Source organism: Mastigoproctus giganteus, chromosome 11, assembly GCF_048544385.1.
Source record: "Mastigoproctus giganteus isolate SK-2022 chromosome 11, ASM4854438v1, whole genome shotgun sequence".
NCBI classification, from domain to species: domain Eukaryota; kingdom Metazoa; phylum Arthropoda; class Arachnida; order Uropygi; family Thelyphonidae; genus Mastigoproctus; species Mastigoproctus giganteus.
In genome coordinates, this window is record NC_143585.1 from 57,370,825 (window position 1) to 57,393,578 (window position 22,754).

General features: G+C 36.3%; 1 protein-coding gene across 4 annotated transcripts in view; it reads right to left on the reverse strand.

Moving 5' to 3' along the window:
• Positions 1-22,754, reverse strand: part of LOC150078026 (sister chromatid cohesion protein PDS5 homolog A-like) — a 797,139-nt gene that overhangs the window by 390,348 nt on the left and 384,037 nt on the right. For all 4 annotated transcript variants that reach the window (XM_090384327.1, XM_090384329.1, XM_090384326.1 and 1 more), the window contains exon 15: positions 15,697-15,729. In XM_090384327.1, the coding sequence (XP_090240453.1) occupies positions 15,697-15,729 (33 nt within the window). The remainder of the gene's footprint in view (positions 1-15,696; positions 15,730-22,754) is intronic.

The following is a 22,754-nucleotide window of genomic DNA, read 5'->3' on the forward strand; positions in this document are numbered from 1 at the left end:
TACACCTCTGGCATTCCCCTCGCTGAAAAACTTCTCATGTGTGAATGTCGATGCAAAATATTCATTTAGTTTGTTAGCTACCTGAGCTCGATCATCAACAGTTGACTAATCGATATCAAGTAGACCAATCTGATTCATCCCCTTCCTTCTAGAGTTTACATAAGTAAAGAACTCTTTGCTGTTTTTGTTTGCATCCCTTGACAAAGATTTCTCGTAATCTTCCTTTGCCTGCCTAACCTCCTTTGTAACTTGGTTACAGCTCAACTTGTATCTATCATAGGATTCTGTGTCATGTGTTAATTTATATGTATCCCATACATTTTTCTTCTCTGTCATATGTCTCATTAGTTCATCTGACATCCATTTAGGCCTAAAACTTGAACAATATTTCTTAGTTGGTATGTAAAGCCTAGTAGCTTCCAAGATAAGTTCTTTGAATACTTCCCATTTTGAATTTGCTGTTGGTAACATCTTCTGTTGGTCCCACTGTATAGAATTTAAATAATGTCTCAGTCCATCCTAGTCGCCTTTACGAAAGCAATAACCCTTCCCTTTAACCCTGATGATAGTTACCTCTTTGAGTAAATCCCACTTCAGCACACTGTGATCACTGCAACCTAGTGGTTCCCTCATCTTCCGATTCTTAATGCATGAAGAATCACTGCTGATAATCAAATCAAAAGTATTACTCCCTCTATTTGCTCCCGAACATGTTGATGTAGAAAACAATCATCCAATAAATCCACAAAAGCTTTGCTAGTGTGTGAGTGACCAACCCATAAATTACAGTCAATATCTGGGAAATTAAAATCCCCCATTATAAGACTATCTGATGTACTGGCCCACTCTATTTCCCTGTACAGTTTCTTATTATACTCATCAGAGTCATTAGGCCTATAGTGCACTCCTATTCTCAATTTTGATCTCTCAATGCTTATGTCATACCAAACTGACATGACACTGCACTGTCCAGTGATGTCGACTGGCTTCACTTCCTTGGATTTTATGTTTTTCTTACCTAATAGCATAACCCTTCCTCCCTTCCTATCCTGTCTGTAGACGTTGTACTCCCCAAATTCCAGTTCTGCATTCCTTATATCTGTGTGACACCACGTCTGATATCCAAACAATATCCGCCTTTTGATGCTTTGAGCAATACCTAAAAATTCATCAAATTTATTTACCAAACTCCTAGCATTGGTGTACACGCAAGTATACATGCACTGTTTCTATTCTTTGCTACCCTAATACAACCCACGTGTTGTACCGCAATGACTCCCAGCAATCTGAAATATCCTGCATCTTGTTTTTCAGGAATATCCGGATGAAGGATAATTCAGGAGTCTCTGAAATATCCTGCATCATGTTTAGTGGCAATGTCAGCATTTTTATTTCCCAGAATTCCAGAATGACCAGAGATCCACTAGTATTAGTAAAGGCACATGATGCAAGAAAGCAAGCTTATACAGCATCAGCAAAAAAAAAAAAAAAACATTCTTATTTCACCCATCCACTAGCTTCAAATCTTTGTCTAGTTCTGCCTTGAATCTATTTAAGCTATCAACTTCTACAACAACAAGTTGTAGAAGTTGTTAGGTGGTTGACTGCTGGAGGTTTGTTCCAGCAATCAACCACCTGCTGGCTAAAGGCAAACTTCTGCACATCTATCCTACAACTGTCTTTCCTCAATTTGAATTTATGCCCTCTCAAGTGATTATTCTGGGCAAGAGGAAGAATCCTATCAGCAATTTCATGCTCAAACCATTCAAGGCTTTATACACCTCAATCAGATCACTTCGCAGGTGCCTAGTCTCCAAATACTGATATTTGCAAAACTTAAGTCTTTCTTCGTAAGAGCAACCCTTTGTTACATTCAATAATTTTGCTGCCCTTCTCTGTGATCATTCCAGCAGTTCAATATCCTTCTTAAAATGAAGTCTCCAGACCTGTACACAGTATGCAAGGTGTAGCCTGACAAGGTTATTATCACCTCCTTATCCCTGCTAGAAAAATTCCTATACATTATTGACAAGACACTATGAGCTACTCTTCCAGACTGTCTGCCCCGTCAGAACACTTCATATCTGCCTGCACAATTACTCCCAGGTCCTTTTCATTCTCTACCACTGTCAGTGTATCACCACACAGCTCATACGTTACTTTGGGGGTTACTACTTCCCATATGCAGTACTTTACATTTGTCAATGTTAAACTGCAGTTGCCACCTCTCAGCATATCTGCTCAACTTTTCTAGATCCTGTTGCAACAACGTACTGTCATTAACAACCCTGCTACCCTTCACATCGTCTGCAAACTTGAACATTAAGCGTGACACACCATGATCAATATCCTTAATAAATACAGAAAATAACAATGCACCCAACACAGAACCCTGGGGGACTCCACAAATAACATTAATCCATGAAGAGTAGTGTCCACAGATTACTACTCTGTCTCCTTCCATTCAACCATCCCTTTATCCATTGCAGCAATTTGGCTCCAATGCCACACTACTCCAATTTGTGCAGCAGTCTTCCATGTGCAACAGTAACAAAAGCCTTTCTAAGATCCAAATATATGATCTCAAAATTCTTTGCATCCACTTCCCTCACATCATGGTATCCAATCAAATTGGTCAGACAAGACTTCCTCTTAACAAACCGTTGCTGTATCTGGGCTATAACTGAAGTCTTGTCTAGATGATCCTGCAGCTCTTACTTAACCAGGGCTTCCATTAATTTCCCTGGAACAGAAGTTAAACTAACAGGTCTGTAAATATTTGTGTAACCCTTTGACCCTCCTTTGTGAATTGGGGTCACATTTGCACATCTCCAGTCAATGGGTACCTCCCCTGAATCCAAGGAAGCTCTCATAATTATGGTTAAGGGTTTGCTTACTTCTGCTGCTGCCTCCTTTAATATAACTGGATAAATCACATCCACCCCAGGTGCCTTTCTTATGTTTATCTTCGACAATTTCTCCTCCACTTTACTCTCAATTATTACAAAATCAACTAGCTCACTACCAGAGTTTAATTCACCTCTAGGCACCTCTGTAGCCAGTGCGTAGCACACGCTTCTTGATTAGACCGGGGTTCGAGCCCGTGACCACCAAATACGGAGGATGCGGAAAGGTCAGGGAATGACCACTGCATATCCCTGCAGCAATATGGCCTTAGTTGCTAATGCTCCTAAAAACCAAATAACAAACAAACAAACAATTCACCTCTGGCATTCCCATCCATGAATAACTCCTCATGTGTTAATGTAGATGCAAAATACTTATTTAGTTTGTTAGCAACCTTAGCAGGATCATCAACAGTTGAACCATTTATATCAAGTGGACAAATCTAATTCATAACCTTTCTTCTAGAGTTTAAATAAGTAAAGAACTCTTTTCTGTTTTTCTTTGCATCCTTTGCCAAAGATTTCTCATAATCTGCCTTTGCCTGCTAACCTCCTTTGTGACTTGATTACAGACCAGCTTATATCTATCATAGGCTTCCGTGCCACCTGTTAATTTATATGTATTACATGCATTTTTTTTTTCTGTGCCACATGTCTCATTAGTTCATCTGATATCCATTTTAGCCTAAACCTTGAACAATATTTCTTAGTTGGTATGAAAAGCCTAGATTCCAAGATTAATTTTTTGAATGCTTCCCATTTTGAATTTGCTGTTGATAACATCATCAGTTGGTTCCACTGTATGGAATTTAAATACTCTCTCAGACTATTGTAGTCGCCTTTATGAAAGCAAAAACCCTTCACTTTACCCCTGATGGTTGTTACCACTTTGAGTAAATCCCACTTCAGCAAACTGTGATCACTGCCACCTAGTGGTTGTTTTATCTGCAGATTCTTAATGCATGAAAAAGCACTACTGATAATCAGATCAAGAATATTACTCCCTCTAGTTGCCTCCCAAACATGCTGCTGTAGAAAACAATCATCCAATAAAGACACAAAATACTTGCTAGTGTGTGAGTGACCAACCCACAAATTGCAGTCAATATCTAGGAAATTAAAATCCCCATTATAAGATTCTCTGATTTACTGGCCCACTCTATTTCTCTGTCCAGTTTTTTATTATTCTCATCAGTGTCATTAGGCCTAAAACACACTCCTACTCTTAATTTTGATCTCCCAGTGCTTATGTCACACCAAATTAACTCGACACTGCACAGATGACTGGCAGCACGTCCTTGAATTTTATGTGTTTCTTAACTAATAGCATAACCCCTCCTCCCTCCCTTCCTATCCTTCCTGAATGCATTGTTGTACTCTCCAAATTCCAGTTCTGCATTCCTTATATCTGTGTGACACCACGTCTCTGATATCCGAATAATATCTGTCTTTGATGTTTTGACCAACACATCAAATTCATCAAATTTATTTACCAAACTCCTAGCATTGCTGTACAAGCAAGTATACATGCAACTGTTCCTATTCCTAGTTACCCTAACTCAACCTATGTGTTTACTTGTACTGCAATGACTCCCAGCAGTCTCTGAAATACCTGCATCTTATTTTCCAGGCTGCTGCTTATTCCAATAGAAGCAGTGCAAGAATCACTTTTACCTCTGCCAGCGGCCACTGTTAATCTATTAGTCCATATATTGCCACAAGCTAGCAGTTTTCCAACCGACTTAACACTGCCTCGATAGTATCAGAAAATATTCTTGCACTTTTTCTATTTAAGTGTATCCCATCCCTGTAGAAGCAGTCTCTTCTGTTAACAAGCACAGAGCAGGCTGAGAAAAATTCTACCCCTTGAGCCTTGCACAATCTCTGCAGGGCCGAATTGATCAAAAAGGCTCTCATCATATACTCCCTCCTATCGTGTCTGGGCAAAATTGCAGACACTTTCAAACTCAACCCTAATTTACGACTTTTTTTCAACAGTGACCTGTACTTGTTAAGTAATTCTGCCAGTCTCCTACTCTTAATATCATTAGTGCCAACGTGTACAACAATATCACCTTTTGTGCCCTTAAAAGATGATATCTGCTCTACAACATCATCAACCTTTGCCCCTGGCAGACATACCATGGTCCTCTTCAACCTATTCTTTTTTACACAATATGTTCCCCATTTCCCTGACAATCGAGTGACTGACAACTACTAGTTCCTGTGGGACCAGCACATTCTGCCTTGGGGGTTGTTGCTGTGTTGTTTGATGATCAAGTACAAGCTCTGGCATTGATGTCGGCAGCTTAGAGCTTGATGGGCCCCTCAATTTAGATCCGTCTAGGGCATCCACCCTGTCCTTCAAGCTCTCATATAGGCCCAAAACAACGCTGAGTTCTGGCCTGATTTCCTCACACTCCTTACATCGCAATATCATGTCCCGTACTTGATTGCTCCACAAAGGATGGTTGAGTGGGAGAAGACAGAGGGTTGTAATTAATGGGTGCTGCTCTTCGTGGACTAATGTTATTAGTGGAGTCCCACAGGGTTCAGTGTTGGGTCCTCTGTTGTTTTGTATATTTATCAATGATAATGATTAAGGTATATCAGGCTTAGTGTCGAAGTTTGCAGATGATACAAAGGTTGGCAGGGTTGTTAATAACAGTAATGGCAGTGTGCTACTGCAACAGGATCTAGATATTTTTGGGCAGATGGGCTAAAAAGTGGCAACTGAAGTTTAACCTTGACAAATGCAAAGTACTGCATATGGGTAGAAGTAATCCCAGAGAAACGTACCAACTGTGTGGTACTACACTTAAGGTGGTAGAAAAGGAAAAAGACCTTGGAGTAATTGTTCAGTCAGATATGAAGTTTTCTGAGCAATGCAGACAGGCTGCCAGGGCAGGTCATGGGGTTTTGTCAATGATATATAGGAATTTTGCTAGCAGGGAAAAGGTGATTATCCCTCTGTATAAGGCAATAGTCAGGCCATGTCTTGAGTACTGTGTACAGGTCTGTAGGCCTCATTTTAGGAAGGATGTAGATTGTAGATTTGCTTGAGCGTGTACAGAGAAGGGCAACAAGATTGGTGAGGGGAATGAAGGGATCCTCTTACTAAGAGAGGCTTAAGTTCTGCAAATTGCAGTGGCTGGAGACTAAGCACCTGCACGGTGATCTGATTGAGGTGTATAAGTCCTTGAATGGGTTGAGCAAGCTGAATTCTGATGGGATCCTTCCACTTGTTCAGATTACAAACCTAAGGGGGCATAAATTCAAATTAAGAAAAGACAGATGTAGAATAGATGTGCGGAAATTTGCCTTTAGCCGGTGGGTGGTTAATTGTTGGAACAAACTTCCATCTGTCGTTGTTGAAGTTAATAGGTTAAATAAATTTAAGGAGGAACTGTACAGGCATTTGGAGGGAGTGGTGTGATTTTTTTTTTTTTTTTGGCTGATGCTGCATAAGCTCATACACTTGCTTTCTTGCATCACATGCCACTACTACTGCTACTACAACATCACACAAGCAATGCATTTTAAAAGGCTGTGATTCAGAGGGCAACTGCCCCTCTCAATTCTCCCCTGAGCCACAGTACTCTCATTGGCTTGAGCCTTTTGCTTTGCTGAGCTGGTCTAAGTCATGATTTCGATTCAATTTCAATAAAATTTCAATTTCAGTACAAAATTATAAACCTAAACTTATATCCCAATGCAGTTATAACACTATATATACAGCAGGCCCCCTTTATAACGCAGTTCGCTTTACGCTGATTCGCTATATATAAGAACGCTGTTCTTATATTATAATCCATATCTGACTATAATGCTGTCACAGATCACTATAACGCTCTTTTACAAATTGCATTTTTGGCATATTTAACGAAATCGTTTCATCTGATGAAGTCGATAGCTTGAAAATGAATAGCAAAATGGCATTAAAACATTTCCCATGCCGACTTGAAAAATTTTCCCATGCTCAGTGAAATTTTCTCGCACGCTAATTTAATTGCAGTACAGTGACTTGTTACGTAGTTCCGAGATCAACATTTTAAAAAATGATCAAGTACATTGCTTGTAATATTTGCGTTATCCGAAGTCTAGTCATCACTCAGTACAGTATTAGACATCGTGTGTAACGGACAGTTTACTTGAACATTGTATCATAATTAATGCAACTAATGCAGTTATATTTTCGAAGAGTTAATAATGGCCAATAAGAATGAAAAAGCAATGTCTGGGCGCAGTAAGAAGACTATAAATGTAAGAAAAATACTACCGGTACTGAATTTGAAAATTAAATTAGACATTTTGAAGCGAATCGATTCCAGTTAAAGACAGCAGATGTGTGCCATAATTTAGGACTTGCACGTTTAACTGTAAGAACAATTGTGAAAAAATAAAGAATTAATTTTAGCAGCGGGAAAGACAGCTGTTCCACTGCAAGTGACTAGGGCTAGGCCGGCTATCAGGATTGAAATGGAAAGACTAACTAATTTTATTGAAGATAATATCCAATGCAGAATTCAGTTAAGTTAAATATTAAGAGAGAGAGGGAGAGGGAGACGGAGAGATTAGCCAATATGATTATCTGAAGAAAACTCACCTAAAAAAAAAAAATGTGGAACCATTTAAAACTGGTAAGGACTGGTTGAATAGATTTAAAATCCAGGGAGAAGCTGCAAGTGCAGATCAATGAGCCAAAATTTTCAAAAAAGAACTTGTTAAAATTATTGAAGAAGGGTATTATGTGTTATACTTCTCAACAAGTTTTTAACATAGATGAAGCAGGACTTTTGTGGAAACGAATGCCTAAAAGAAGTTTCATATTGAAAGAAGAAAAAAAAACATGCCAGGTTTCAAAGCGGCGAAGGATCGGTTGACTTTATTGTTGGGTGGTAACGCTGCGGGGGATTTAAAATTAATACCCCTTTTAGTTTATTTGGAAGAGGGCCAAAGTTCAATCCACACATTTTTCATGATTAAATCAATTAAATTCATGATTTTAATTGGAAAATTAAGTTTAATTTTGATACGTAAATAGTTACCACATAATTATATACATATGTAATGCAGAATATTTTATATGTACAAATATTTGAATATTAAATATTTTGACCGACATTTGTGCATCTTTTCACTACCATTTATTATTGATTAGAAAATATCCTATGGCACTGACCGCAACTCACAAATACATATGTTACCTTATGGGAATGTGGCGCTCGCTTAGCGTGGATTCACTTAGCGCTCTGTTTTTCTGGAACGAATTATCAGCGTTAAGCGGGGGGGGGGGGGTCACCTGTGTATATATATATATATATATACTTTTTTTTTTTTTTTCAGTATCGAGTATTGTATCCGAGTTTCGTTATATAACTTCCGTATCAAGTTATGTATTAATTAATAACGTTATGTTTGTAAATCTAAGTCGTTATATGTATTTAGTTAAAAAAGTACAATTTAATTGACAATGAAGTTTAACAAGATTAATAAATTTTACTGATGAATTGATAATATTATATACTATACTAAGCTAATGCTATCTAGTACGGGATATAAGGTTGTATCGTATAACAATGGTGGCAAGTTACGAACGGTAAATCTACGGACACTACGTATTAATTAACTTCCAAAATCTCGCTATCTAAATTCAGAATAAACCAAGAATCTTGACTAGGACTATAAGCTACTTAAAGAAAATAATTTAATATAACAATTAAGTCAATAAAGCAGCTAAATATAGCTAAAACGTTACGTTCACCAGAGCTGCAAAACTTGTAAAACATGTTGATTGGATACCCTTACCGATACTAAGTAACTAACCTACAAAATCTCTAAGTTAAAAATTAATCTAAGTATCATAACTAGGAATATAAAGCTACTCTAGAAAACAATTTAATATGCCAATTTAAGTTAATAAAACAGAAAAAATTAATAAAAACTAATAGCAGCTGGAGTCGTTAAAAACTTCACCTGCACAAGGCTACTCTCGTTCCTATTAAAGTGATCGGTTAACTTTCACCGTCCATTTTTCCAATCACAACATGGTCAGAGAGTCTTTCCAATCACAACATGGTCGGTGATTGGAAAGATGGACGGTGAACAAATTTACAAGTCAATTATAGAAGTGGATCCTGTAGGGTGGTGGACATATGTAGGAGATCCAGAGTTTTAGTATATTTAGATCATTATTATTCAAAAACTCTTGAATCAATTTGCCTCTTGCATCCATTGTAGTTTTTTTTTTTTTTTATGAAAACCCCAAACACGAAAGGTATCAAAACCTATAGTACTTAGTACCGTGCATGGGTTGACGGAGAAGTATGGGAGGGGAGATGCCGGAAACTTTGCTCTAGTGACTAAACGTGGGTTTCACCACTTCAAGTGGTGGTAAAGCAAAGGGGTGGTATTTCACCGGTTGATGAAAGTCATCTACCATCTGAAAAATTTACACTACAGATACTCTTTGCATTCTCCGAGGTCTTTGGTAGCTTTGTCTCTTTGTCTTCTAGGACATTTCACGGATTTTTTGATACAGTGAAGTACTTTAGGCCACTTGTATAACAGAAACCAGGTGTTTTATCAAAAATGGTTTTGGCAATATTAATGGCTCCCTGAATTCTGAAAAGCATGTCCAGGAGGTTCGTATTGGTTAACCTTTTCTTGATAACTTATCTTTTCTTGTTAACTTTTTAACAAGATTAGGGTTAATCTTTTCTTGATAACTGTAAGCGGAAGACCAATGTCCAAAGTAAAGTTTGATGAGAGTAAGGAGCATAGCCTTAACTTGAGAAGAACACAAACAATTGCAATTGGTCTGAGGAAAGAAATCTTTAGGATTCTTAAATTTCGGAATTGGTTTCATTCAACATGTGGTCCAAATTTGCAGTACCTTTCCCTCTTTTAAAATATGAGAATATGATATGAATGGTGTCAACAATGAAGGGTCTGCATATCTTTAAAATAAATGTTGGAAAATTATAACCGTATTTGTTTCAATTACGATTTCTTTTCCAACTGTGCTACTCATGAGGGTGGCGTGTGCTGGTCTTTTCATTTTCAAGAACTGGGCTTGCTTCTTTTTGGAGGCAATGCAATTTTTAATTCCCCCTGTTTTCGTCCAGAATCTAAAGGCCTTGTTTTGATTATTCAAACTAATCAGGGAATTGACAAACAGCATCGCTGATACACTAATTAAAATGTTTTAGCAATAAAGTGAATTAAGTCTTCGGCAGAGGGAAGATCCAGCTTACTTCTCGTTAGCAATATCAGTTAGTGTTTTACTCGTAAATGCCTGTTACTATGTAATGCCTGTTCCAGAAGACTTGTTTAGTACCCCCCCCCCCCCCAAGATCATGATTAAATTTTGGAGGTGATGAATGGACATTAACTAGTTTTAATGAACTGTATACCAATATTTGCAAATTCTCCGTCTTATTTATAGCATGGAAAGGGTAATTTTAGGGTTTCTGCCAGAATGAAACTAGTATTATTTTGCTTTCATCTGAACTTAATTTACAAAAATGCCCAGTAACATAAATAAGAAGTACCTCGTTGGGTACTTGAGTCTTTAAAAATACTATATATAGTTTAATCAAAGGTTCTCTGTACTGCAGCCTATAGCCTATTCCTTACAGATTGCATCAGATAAGATTGACACGCGTGATGACGTAATATTGCATCAGCTGTTACTTTCAGCTATATAAGCTATATACAAGGAATGACTGCAACGCTCTGAAAGAGTTGCAGTCATTCCTTGCTTATGTCAGGATGGCGAGTTACGTGCAGTTGATGCCAAGAAGAAAGAATGCTATTATTGCTTTACGTGAGGAAAGATGTGGGTCCTCACAATGAATGGTCGCCATTAAAATCACCGAAAAGGCAAATTGGTGTTGGGAGTTGTGTAAGGAGATTGTCCAGTTCTGAATGAGGAAATGGCAGAGATGGTGGAATGTAAATAGAAACAAGGGTAACTGAATTACCAACTTCACTATGAGCTGCCACATCTTCTATGGAGGTTTGTAACTGGATGAGCCTCGATGGAATATTTTAATTAAAAAGAATAGCAATTCCTCTACATGCAGGAGAGATTCTGATTTTCTATCTTGTCTGTACGTGATACAATTTGAAAAATTTTGGAGAAATCCGAGGTGACAAGAATGTTTCCTGTAGGCACACACCTAAGGGATTAAATTGGACAAGTAAATCCTTCAAGTCATCTGAATGGCTTTTTAGTCCTCTGCAGTTTCATAGTATGATGTTTTGCATTATTTCGGTTTAGTTGAGAAAGATTAATCTGACTGTTTTTTTTTTTTTTTTTTTTTTTTTTGTATGGAGCATTTCTTCCGGTCTTTTTTGGGAACATGGGGCATCCAGTATCCATTGTGTCGTTGGCATGAAATTCCAGCACGGGTTCCTCATAACCCTGGTGTTCATCCACTTCCATACTGTTAGTGGGAGCTTCAGTTTTCTTAAGAGTCTAGCAGTTTTCAATTTTTCTGTCATTCGAGACCACTGGAGTATCAGTTGGAATACTGAATGGAATGTTAGTGGCTTCACTGGTTTTAGTTTTAGGAGTGTCTTTTCCAGATGTTGATAGGATTTAATTCAGTTAGCAAGATAAGTGCTGGGCAGAATTGACACATCTGTTTGAATTGCAGTTGACAAACAGCTCCGGGTGTGAGATTCATAGGATCAACTAGGCACGGTCAACATAATGTCTGTGTGTTTTGTTTTTTTTTTTTGTTATTTTATTTTTAGGAGCATTAGCAACTAAGGCCATATTGCTCCGGGATATGCGGTGGTCATTTCGTGACCTTTCCGCATCCTTCGTATTTGGTGGTGACGGGCTCGAACCCCGGTCTAATCAAGAAGCGTGTGCTACGCACTGCTGCTCCTTCCCACCTGGCTACGGAGGCGCCTCTCTGTCTGTGTGCCTCAGGATATGTGACTTTATGGTCAATCTTGTATTTTTGGATTTTTTTTCCAGTTTTCCACATTTCACATGATTTGGAAAAAGCAGGGTGGTTTCCTTTGCATTTGGGATAAATGGGAGTTGAGGCTGAACAATCTGTTTCTGTATGGTTATTTGATCCACAAAGTGGACAGATGACATCCCCTCTGCATGTCTGTTGAGAGTGCCCATATTTCTGGCATATAAAGCAACTAATTGGGTTTGGTATGTAAGGGCAAATTTGGCAATTTAAATAGCTAGCTTTTACTGTGGGTGGCAATTTTGGAGTGCTTTTTTTTTTCTTTCCTTTTTTTTTTTCGTTTGGCACCGATCAATTTTTGACTGTTAAGTTCTTGAACTAATTCTTCCTCAGAGACTGTAAGTAGGTCCCACTCTGTGATAACACCTTTAGATGAATTTAAGGCATTGTGAAGGGGGGGGGGGATAACAGATACTTACAGCCCACCAAAAGTCTTTGTTTTTAGCAGCCATTCCGAATGTTTTGAGGAAAACTGTTTTGATCAGGAGGTCTCCCGATTGCAGTTGTGTCACCATTTTTGGTAATCCGGCATATCTTTGAATTAGAAATGATGATAACTTGCTTGGCTGGATGGATAGGGAGTGTATTACCAAAACGTTTGGCATGTCATGACACTGTGCATCCCATCAAAGCCTCTTGGATTGGTTCAGGTCATTATAAGGTGATGTCTCTGGCCTTCAGCTTGAAGGCTCTAGAGGTAGATAGTCATCCACCACTGCTCCTTTTTGACCTGGAGGATAACTTTGGTGGGGACAGTAACCCCAGGTTACGGGCCCTGCCATGTGGAGGCAGGAGCGGTGCCACCTAGTGACCAAGCGGCTGGAGAAGTTAGTTTGTTAGTGAATAGATTTATAAATATACTAAGAAAATTGATTTTCCTTTCTGGGTTCTTACTCAAAGTCTGTTCAGCACAGAACCAATTACAAAGAACTAAGGAACTAGAAATAAAACAGAACGTAATCACTAGGAAAATCACACTATATATCGCTCAGGAAAAATCGCTCGCACTCGGGGGCCCCTCTGTTGGTCAAAATCAACAATGTTCATCTTCTGTAATTAAAGAGAACAATTCCTAGGAGTGGTAATTGATTTCAGTCTTAATTTTATTCCTCATTTGACAAATTTGTCATTAAAATAGGTAGACTGGCACAATAGTGTCCTGTGTTGAATGGGATCTCTCTAGAAAATCTTTTAAGGATCTATTACAATGCAGTTTTCTTCCCTGTGCCATGTATGCTGCCAGTGCATGGTTTCGCAAGGTAGAGCCCAATCACTCCAAATCTAAACTCACCTCCTCCAGAGAACCATTTTGTGATTAAGGCCTGTAGGTCAGTCTCGATGCCTGCTTTGCAGATACTAGCCAGAACATTACCTTTACTCGCAGGATATTTATAGAGGATTTTTATAAAGACTGAAAAAGCATATTGAGACTGAATTTTTGGGAATAACCATTAATTTTCAAGCTGATACTAAATGAGAAAGAAAGAGAATTTGGAATAAATTGGTTAATATCTGGCAATCGTGATGGGACACAGCTTCTATTCGTGCATCAACGAGAAAATTTATACCAGAAGTTTCATTTCTCCTGGATAAACATGTTGAATTGTGGTTCTCCTTGGATAATAACTTCAGTAAGTTTTATTACCAGTTTTCTTGCAATAAACAGATGGTTTATCATCAACTCCGAGAACATGTTTAGAAAATTGTTAGAAGTGACCCCCGTATCCACTGATTAAGTTACCCACAGTTAACCACAGCAAAAAAAAACACGGAAAAACTAGACTTACTACTCGCGTGTCCAATATGTGGCTTCTCTTTATTTTTTACTATGTCGATTTTAAATCTAATAGTTTCCCTTCATTTTTTACAATGACGGGTCACCAACATTATAATGGTTCTTTAGAGATTTAACGGATGCACCATTTTCAAACTTTTGAAGAATTTCAAGTTTTTGTTCAATTTGAAAGCACAACTCTTGCGTTTGCCCATCGTTTTCGTGATTTCCAAACAAAAAAAAAAGTTACTATTAAAAAAAAAAAAAAAAATTCTGACATCCCTGACATATATAACAAAACAAATTTGCCCCTTTGCAGTACAATGGAACACAAAATCGACGTGATGTACTAAACCAACTAAACATTTGGTCTCTTTTTTTTCTTCTTTTTTTTTTTTTTGTTTTGAGATGTAGATGTGAAGCCAGCGGGGGTTGCAAGATAATAGGTACACTAATCTCCCAATGACGACTTATAACGCCGGTTCTTGTTGCTTATTTACAACTTGCAAAATATCTGTTTATACCTATTCTAGTTATTACTTGAATTTTGATTTCTGGTTGATTTTTTTTTTTTTTTTTTAAATTTGGAGTCGAAGTGTCCCGGTTAATCCAATCCTGGTAAATCGAGAGTCTGCTGTACTTTATTAAATGTTGGTAGTGTCTTATTGTGTGTTTAATTTATCAATTAAACTTTATTATACGTACGTACATACAAGAAAAGCACATTGTAGATACAAGGGTCTTACTGTATATGCAGTGACTATTACTAATATAAAATAATACTAATAATACAATATTGATACTTGCTAGTACTAATAATAAACTAGGTGGCAGATGACTCTCATCAACAGGTGCAATACCACCACTTTGCTTAGTGGAGACAAAGCTGGTGAAACCCATGTTTAGTCTCAAGAGCAAAGTTTCCTGCATCCACCTCAACCCATGCACAGTACTATTAGAACTAATACTAATAAAAAATTGCACTAATACAATTCTATAATATAATACTAATATGTACTAATACCAACATTAGGTGGTAGATGACTCTCATACCTGAACCACTTTGCTTATTGGGGGCTTGAAGTGGTGAAGCCCATGTTTAGTCACCAGAACAAAGTTTCCGACATCCTCTTCCTCCCCATCTCCTTCAAACTCACACACAGTACGAAGTACTATAAGTTTCGATACCTTTCACGTTTGGGGGTTTCATTAAAAAAAAAAATAAAAAAATACACATCTTACCTGCTGAGACAGGACATGGATTGATGAACCAGTCTTTTTAGGTTCAATTTATCTCAAACAGACTTCTTTTCGTGTGGATCACATTTGGTTTCATTGCTCAGTATGATGATCTTAGACTTCCTCTCCACGCTCTTACTAATCTTCAACCAGGACAGGAGTTGTTCCTGTTCCAAAGCTCAGAGTCATATCGGATTCTTCAGTCTTTCACTGAAGGCGTATTTCTAAGATGTTCAGTGTTGTCAAATCTTAATGGGATATGGCATAATGGTCCTTTTGATGAGTATGCTGTTTAGATTTCTTTTAATAATTATAATTTTTATTTATTTATTTTTAAGGTCCCAAGGAAAAATTAGATTTTTTTTTTTGTATCAACATCACATCACCTCTCTCTCTGTGTTTTTCTTTTTTTTTTCCTCCACTCATATCGAGCACCATGGGTTTTTTTTTTTTTTTGGTTTTTTTTTTGTCTGATGCTGTATAAGCTTGCTTTCTTGCATCATATGCCTCTACTACTGCTAATACTATCAAACACTAAAATAGTGTAATTTCTTCAATTAATACAAAAACTAAAAATTTCTTTTTATAATAATTTTCCTGCTATACTTTGTCTTGGAAATCATGCCTATAATAATAATAATCAGGTATGTAACCATTTGAAACTGCCAAATTTCGATTTAATAAAAATTAACTGATTTACCTAGGGTCACTTTTAAAGTAATTTATTATAAATTAATAAAATGACATTTGCAGATATAAAACATTTACTGTTAATACTTACGTGTTCTGGCACTTCAGAAGTTCATTAAATGCTCTGAAAGGAGGAAATTATAAATAAATAATATATAAATAAATAAATAAATAAATAATAGAAAACATGTGCACATAAAACACTGCCAAAAGTATCTAGACACCCCCTGGGATTTGGGAAAAAAATTACACATGTCTTCCAGCAACATGCAAGGAAAAGGATTAAAATCAACTGAACATTCCTTTCACTCTAGAAGTAACCATATCAACAAATATGGTAAATGGGTTGCAACATCAAGTTAGTGATTTAAAATAAGGAGGAGGAGGGGTCATAGGATTCCATGTTAGCAATCAATCTGTTCTTGCCATTGCAGAAAAAATTACAACACCTTTGATCAATGGTGGTTGATGAAATCATTAAATGGAAATGTTATAGTGCAACTATAGTCAATAAAAAAAATTGGGTTGGCCACAGAAATTGACAAAGTGGCCATAGGGCACTCAGAAAAGTAGTTAGTAGATAAATACACACCAGTTACACAAAAAGGTTAGGTATCAATTAAGAGTTTGGGTAGGCCACATAAACCAATATTTGTACCAGAACAATATATAGGAAAGTTGCATAGCATTACATTTCAGTGGAGAACTGCAGCACACAAACTAAACATCAAAGCACTGAATTGTCTAGTGTACAACCCATCATAATCATCTTTTGGAACTTTGAAAAGTTGCATTATGGAGTGACAAATCATGGTAATTAGTTTTCCAGTCTGGCCATGTTTGGGGGCTGGCTGATGCCTGGAGAGTGTTATTTACAAGAGTGTATCATTCCAAATGTGAGGTCTGGCAGAGATGCTGTCTGTGGTTGTTTCTAGTAGTTTTGGACTGAGACCATCAGTGTCGGTTCCTGAAAAAATGAATTACAGGCAGCATATTTATATCCTGAACAATTTTGCTCTTCCTGCACTGTGATGATATAATTGGGGGGCCTTCTCTCTTTCTGTATGAGTGTACAATGTCATACTGTACAACCAGCAGTGACTTCGAAGATATGAATAAGCAAAAGTTTAAGAACCCCAACTTTAGCCCCACAGATTATTACCCTTGAGATGAAATGGAATATCAGCTTCAGGCCAAGCCAACAAACCCACAATCAGTAGCTCAAATAACTGCACTGCTGTGCATTAAAGAAAGAATGGATCAAAATACCACTTTCCTGTTATCAAAAACTGGTTCAGAACCAATGAATAAGTATAATCTGTAATTTATGCTAAAGTTGGGCTGATATGTTATTAAATAGTGTTTTTTGAAACATGCAGGAGTCTGACTGCTTTTTGGCAACACAGTATATATACTATAATATAAATATAAATATAAAATATAAATTTTAAATATAAATATAAATATCAGCACAAAAATCACCTCAGCTATATAAACTGTATATGCACACTCATTTTTTTTTTTTTTTAACTATATGTATAAAAAACACCACTGGTGAAAATTTTTACCACATCAGCCTGTTTTGATACATGTATTGTCCCTCACTGGTCTCTTTTAACTGTGATTGACAAAAAAAGGCAGCCAATACTAATTTACTGATGGAATGGGTAGTGTTCTTGTCCATATTTCTAGAGTCTATGGCAAAGCAATGTGGTTAGGAATTGAAAATGTAATTTATTTTCAAAGAAAATATGAAAATTTTAATTATATTAGTTTTTAACAAACTTTGAAGTTCTTTTATTAATTTATATTACTTTCTAAATTGAGAGGGTATCATCAGTGTGATGTATCACATGTTTTGCATTGGAAATAAAACCCAGCAAAACAAAGTTTGCTATGGTTAACTGAACAATTATGGTAAATGGATTGCAAAACTACTTTTTCCAAAAAATAAAAAAATTGAAGAAATCTACATTTCTGCAAAAGGATGGAGAACCCTTTGTTGCCAACTCTAGCATAATAAAGAGACTGAGAAAGGGTCAAATGGAGTCAAAGAGACGGATTCTCTGTCATAAATCTAGAGTTGCAGGCTGGAAGCTATGAAAACAATTCTTAATTTAAATATAAAAAGGGTGATATGATAATTTGTATTATGAATTTTTTTTTAACTTCAACTACTAGTATTACGAATATGATAATTTAGATTCTCTCACACACACACTCTCGGGTATTTCTGATGTGATTGACATGAGCCTGTCGACACATCAGCATCTGTTGTGGGAAACCTTCTAGTGTGCATATTACTATTAAATTTTTTGTCAGTGTCCATGTTAAAATATTTAGAAAATTGCACTGCTGCAATGTGCTGTAGTGCAATAAAACTAAAAAAAAATCTATTATGGATCTGGAACACTGCTAGTAACAACAACAACCACCCAGCAACCACAATGGAATATAGACAACTATAAAGTCAAACCTGGTTATAACGAGAGCAGAAATAATGGGATCATGGCTGTAATGAGCAAAAAGCCATAATGATTTTAATTTATGCGTACTGCCATACAGTAGCTCATGGTTATAGCGAGCGTACTACACAGATATACTGAACAAATTTTGGTAACTATGCGAACATTCTTAATTGCTCCGATAGTTGGAAAAACCCAATTCTTGAAATAGACGAAAATGAAAAGGGCAACTTAGCTTTATGACCACTCGCATCGGATTAGCGACCGGTTGATGACCTTGTCCTCTGGGGAGATGGGGGGGGGGTTATACAATACTGCATTGGCATTCCGTTTGTCACATTACCCTATTTACAGATTGTCTTGTATTCACTGAACCATAAATTTATTTTGGGACTTCTAAGAATTTTGGAAACGGAACTTCTAAGAACTTTGAATGGGTTTCTTGACTTCTAAGAACTTTGTGTGCATTTTGGGATTTTTAAGAACGTTGAACGGATTTCTTGACTTCTAAGACTTTGTGTGCGTTTCGGGACTTTTAAGAACGTTGTATGCATTGCGGGACATTTAAGAACTTTATATGCAGATCACTTTATCATTCTTAAAGTAAAATCAGTTAGAAATGAACCCTTCCTTCGGAAACATGTCTACTAACAAAAGAAAGTATCTCTCGAGATTTGTGAAAAGTGGAAATTATTCATGAGTTAGAATGTGGTGCAAAAAACGTTGCAGCGTGTAAAAAGTTTTCTTTGTCCTTTTCAAGTGTATCGACATTGTGGAGGAATAAAGATGTTTGCATATCGACACTGGAAAAGAACATAATAGGAAAAAAAAGTTTTTTCAGCAAGTGCGAGGTTACAGATGTCGATGAAGCATTACTTCAATGGTTCACTACACAAAGAAGTGCTGAATTTTCAACAGACGGTCCGATATTAAAGGCTCAGGCGGAAAAATTTGCTAAACAATTTGGACACGAGGATTTTGTATGTAACAACAGTTGGCTGGATCGATTTAAAAACCGACAATGTCGTTTATGCAAAAATTAGTGGAGAATCTTGATCTGCAGATCCAATGGCAAGTGAATGGATTGACCGTGTTTGGGCAGAAATCAGGAAAGATTTAAATGATGAAGACATCTACAACGCCGACGAAACAGGACTGTTTTATAATTTGACACCTGGCAATGCATTTAAATTCAAAGGAGAAAAATGTGTTGGTTGAAAAAAATCAAAGGCTTGCTTGACGGTACTCATATGCGCAAATGTGACAGGAACTGATATAAAAAAAAAAAACTGTTTATTATTGGAAAATCGTTAAAACCTTGGTGTTTCAAAAACAAGAAAACTTCCTGTGGATTACACTACGAACAAAAAAGCTTGGATGACTTCGGATATTTTTCCGAAATATGTAAATGATTGGAATAAGGAGCTGTTCAAAATGAAGAAAAATATTTTATTGTTAGTTCATAACTGTCCTGCACATCCCCAGATTCAAAATTTGTCCAATGTTAAGTTAGTGTTTCTGCCTCCCAATGTGACATCAATTTTACAACCAATGGACATAGGTGTAATCAAGAGCTTGAAAGGATTTTATAAAAGATTTCTAGTTCTACATCTGATCAGTTAAAGAGAACGCAAATTTACAGAGTCTATATCGAAATTGGATGCTATCAATTTATTGAATGATGTGCGGAACAATGTTACTTCAACAACCATATCTAATTGCTTCAAGAAATCAAAATTAAATTCAAATGAAATTTCAATCGTAGAAGAAGATGATGGAAATGAAGAAAATAACTTGCCATTATCCGAATGGTTGCTACTTAACAATGTTGTAGATTTTAATACAGATAACATCGATGAATTTGCATGAGTCGATGACAACTTATGTTCTTTCTACAGAGAGTGACATTGTAAATGCTGTGCTCACAATGACAATAATGACAATGATTGTTGATGATGATATGATGACAAGTGAATCAAAATCATGGTGCAATGGACACATTAGTTATTTTTTTTGAAGGAATTGAGGCAAGTAATGAGACTGTTAATGCATTGAGTGTTTTTTTTTTAAGGGGAAACTTAAGAAATATCAAAGTGAAATCTTTAAAACCAACATCAATTTTAAGATTCATAAATTGACTAATTCAAATCATGTTTATTATTAATTATATTGTTTTTAATTACAAAGAAATTAATTGTGTTTAATATTAAGTGTATTGTAGTTTACCCAAGCATATTAATACAAATAACATGTAGGTATATATTTATATTATTTTTTTCTCTCTAATATTTCTTTTGTTTTTTGAATATCTTTTTATCAAGTTATTGGATTTAAAAAAATAGGAGGTAGATTTAACTCATCACTGATATAAAGTGTTCATTGTTTAATGGCCCCAGGGGTTTTCCCATTTCCGCCATCATGGATATAGCGAGTAACAGTTATAATGAGGAAATTTCTACATTATATACTCTCTTTTCTAATGCTACTCTTATGTATCTCTATGCCCTTATTTATTCAAAATATGACTATAGAGGTCACTATTTCCACTTCTTCACAGCTCTCCATCAAGTCCGTAATGCTGCTATAAATTGCTTTATCCTGTAGCTAAATCACTAATGTAGTTTTGCTTTAGATACTGTTTGTTTGTTTCGGGATTTATTGGTTGCATCGGAAACTATGGCCATAGTGCGGCATACATATGATAAGTATGCATGTCATTTCTTCTCAAATAGAGAAAATGGAAAAAAGTAAGTAAAGGAGGTGATATACTTTAATCATCTTGAGAAAGTTACAAATGCTTGAGATATTTGTTTCATTATTTAAAAGTGAAGTAAGTGTAGGAGGATCTTCTGTTGTGGCTGGAGTGCAAAGATTCTGGTGTTCTCTTGTATATTTTGTGCATTCAACCAGAATGTGTTTCGCTGAGAGAATTGTATTACAGTGATGACATTGGGGGGGGGGGGGGATATCTCTCCTCTTAAAAGATAACCATGACTATGTATAAATATAGTGCAAGCACATCAGAAATATATAGCTATATCTGAATAAATCAGGATATTAGTAAAACGGCATCGTTTTAAGTTATATCTCATATTGTGAATAGCTTCACAACGAGTTGCCATGATACTGCACTACTTTGAACAAGTAACGCTTCACCTAAGGAGAAGACTAATGTTACTTATTCTCAGATGGATACGACCACCCAGATGGCATCGTTTCAGGGCTATTTGGCCCTTCTTTTACTAATATCCTGATTTATTCAGATATAGCTATGTATTTCTGATGCGCTTGCACTATATTTTTATACATAGTCTAGACTCTCCCATAGCTTGAGGCTTATGCCCTAAACTCTTTAAAGATAACCATGAGTAATATTTGTGTGACCTATTCGCAGACGAGCGAATATTACCTCCTGATGTCGGATTGAACTGAAGCTGGAAGGCCATCGCTCAAAGTTTGGCTTGATGCTTTAGATACATCTACTCTACTAAATATGTGTGCTTTATTTTCCCACCATCTTCCTTCCGCTACGCATTACGTGAAAACTCCAGATATCATTCCCTTTCTTATTATACTTTCGGTTTCGGTTTATTTCTAGGCCTGTTTTGACTTACTTATTTTTTTGATGGCTTTTTCCCTGCAATACAAGCATTTGGTATTCATCTCCTTTTTATACTAACACTTATTAAGCCAGAGCCCTTTACAACCCCAGGGTTGGGCTTTACAACCCCAGCTAGCTCAGTAAGTTTTAATAATTTTTTCTATACTTTTTACTAACAGTTCACAGAGCTATTAGTGCAATTCAAGGGTGATACGAACACTCCAACTATCCCCATTCTATTGCTATTTTCATTTTTATTTAACTAAGCCTTTATCCCTTCCCCATCCTCAATTTAATACCTCTCCCTATACCATTTGTTTGTTACTATTTATTTTAATTCTTCTAATCTCCACAAAATTCCAACACAAAATTATTTTAATTCTTCTATTCCCCAAAAAATTCCGACACTAAAATATTTTTCCAAATTTACTCAAAAATCTACATATATTTCAAAACCTTTTTCCCACTCTGAAAACACTTAATTATATATATATATTTTTAGCTTTATCCTTATTTTTACCTAAATAATTTTCATATCATTGACACTACACCTTGTCCATACTGTAAAAGAATGTGCTATTTTTTTTTTTTTTTTTTGCTTTTTGGCTTTATTTTACATTTCTTCTACTGTTATGGACAAGTATAGAAACACAATTCCTGATACATGGTTAAGTGTAGTCCCCTGAAGAAATACCTAACCATGTATCAATATTTACTTCTGCTGACAGGAGATTTTGCATTTTTGCCTTCCCTGTATTTGACTTAGAACTAAATTTTCCCACCTATATCTGATGACAGCATTAGCACGTTTTATTTTACTTTATTTTGTTTAATCATTTGGTATTAATAATTTGACTTTACAGTTCCTTCACCTACAAATTGGCTTTGCAATTCATTTTGCACTTTTAGGATATTAACATTCATTAATATCCTAAAATATGTGTGTGTACACACACGCGTACACACACACACACACACACACAGTCAATTCCGGTTATTTGAGACACATCGGGAATAGTGCATTTTGGCCTGATTAAGCGGATGCCCCAATTATCTGAAGTTTCACGTAAATAGTTAAAAATA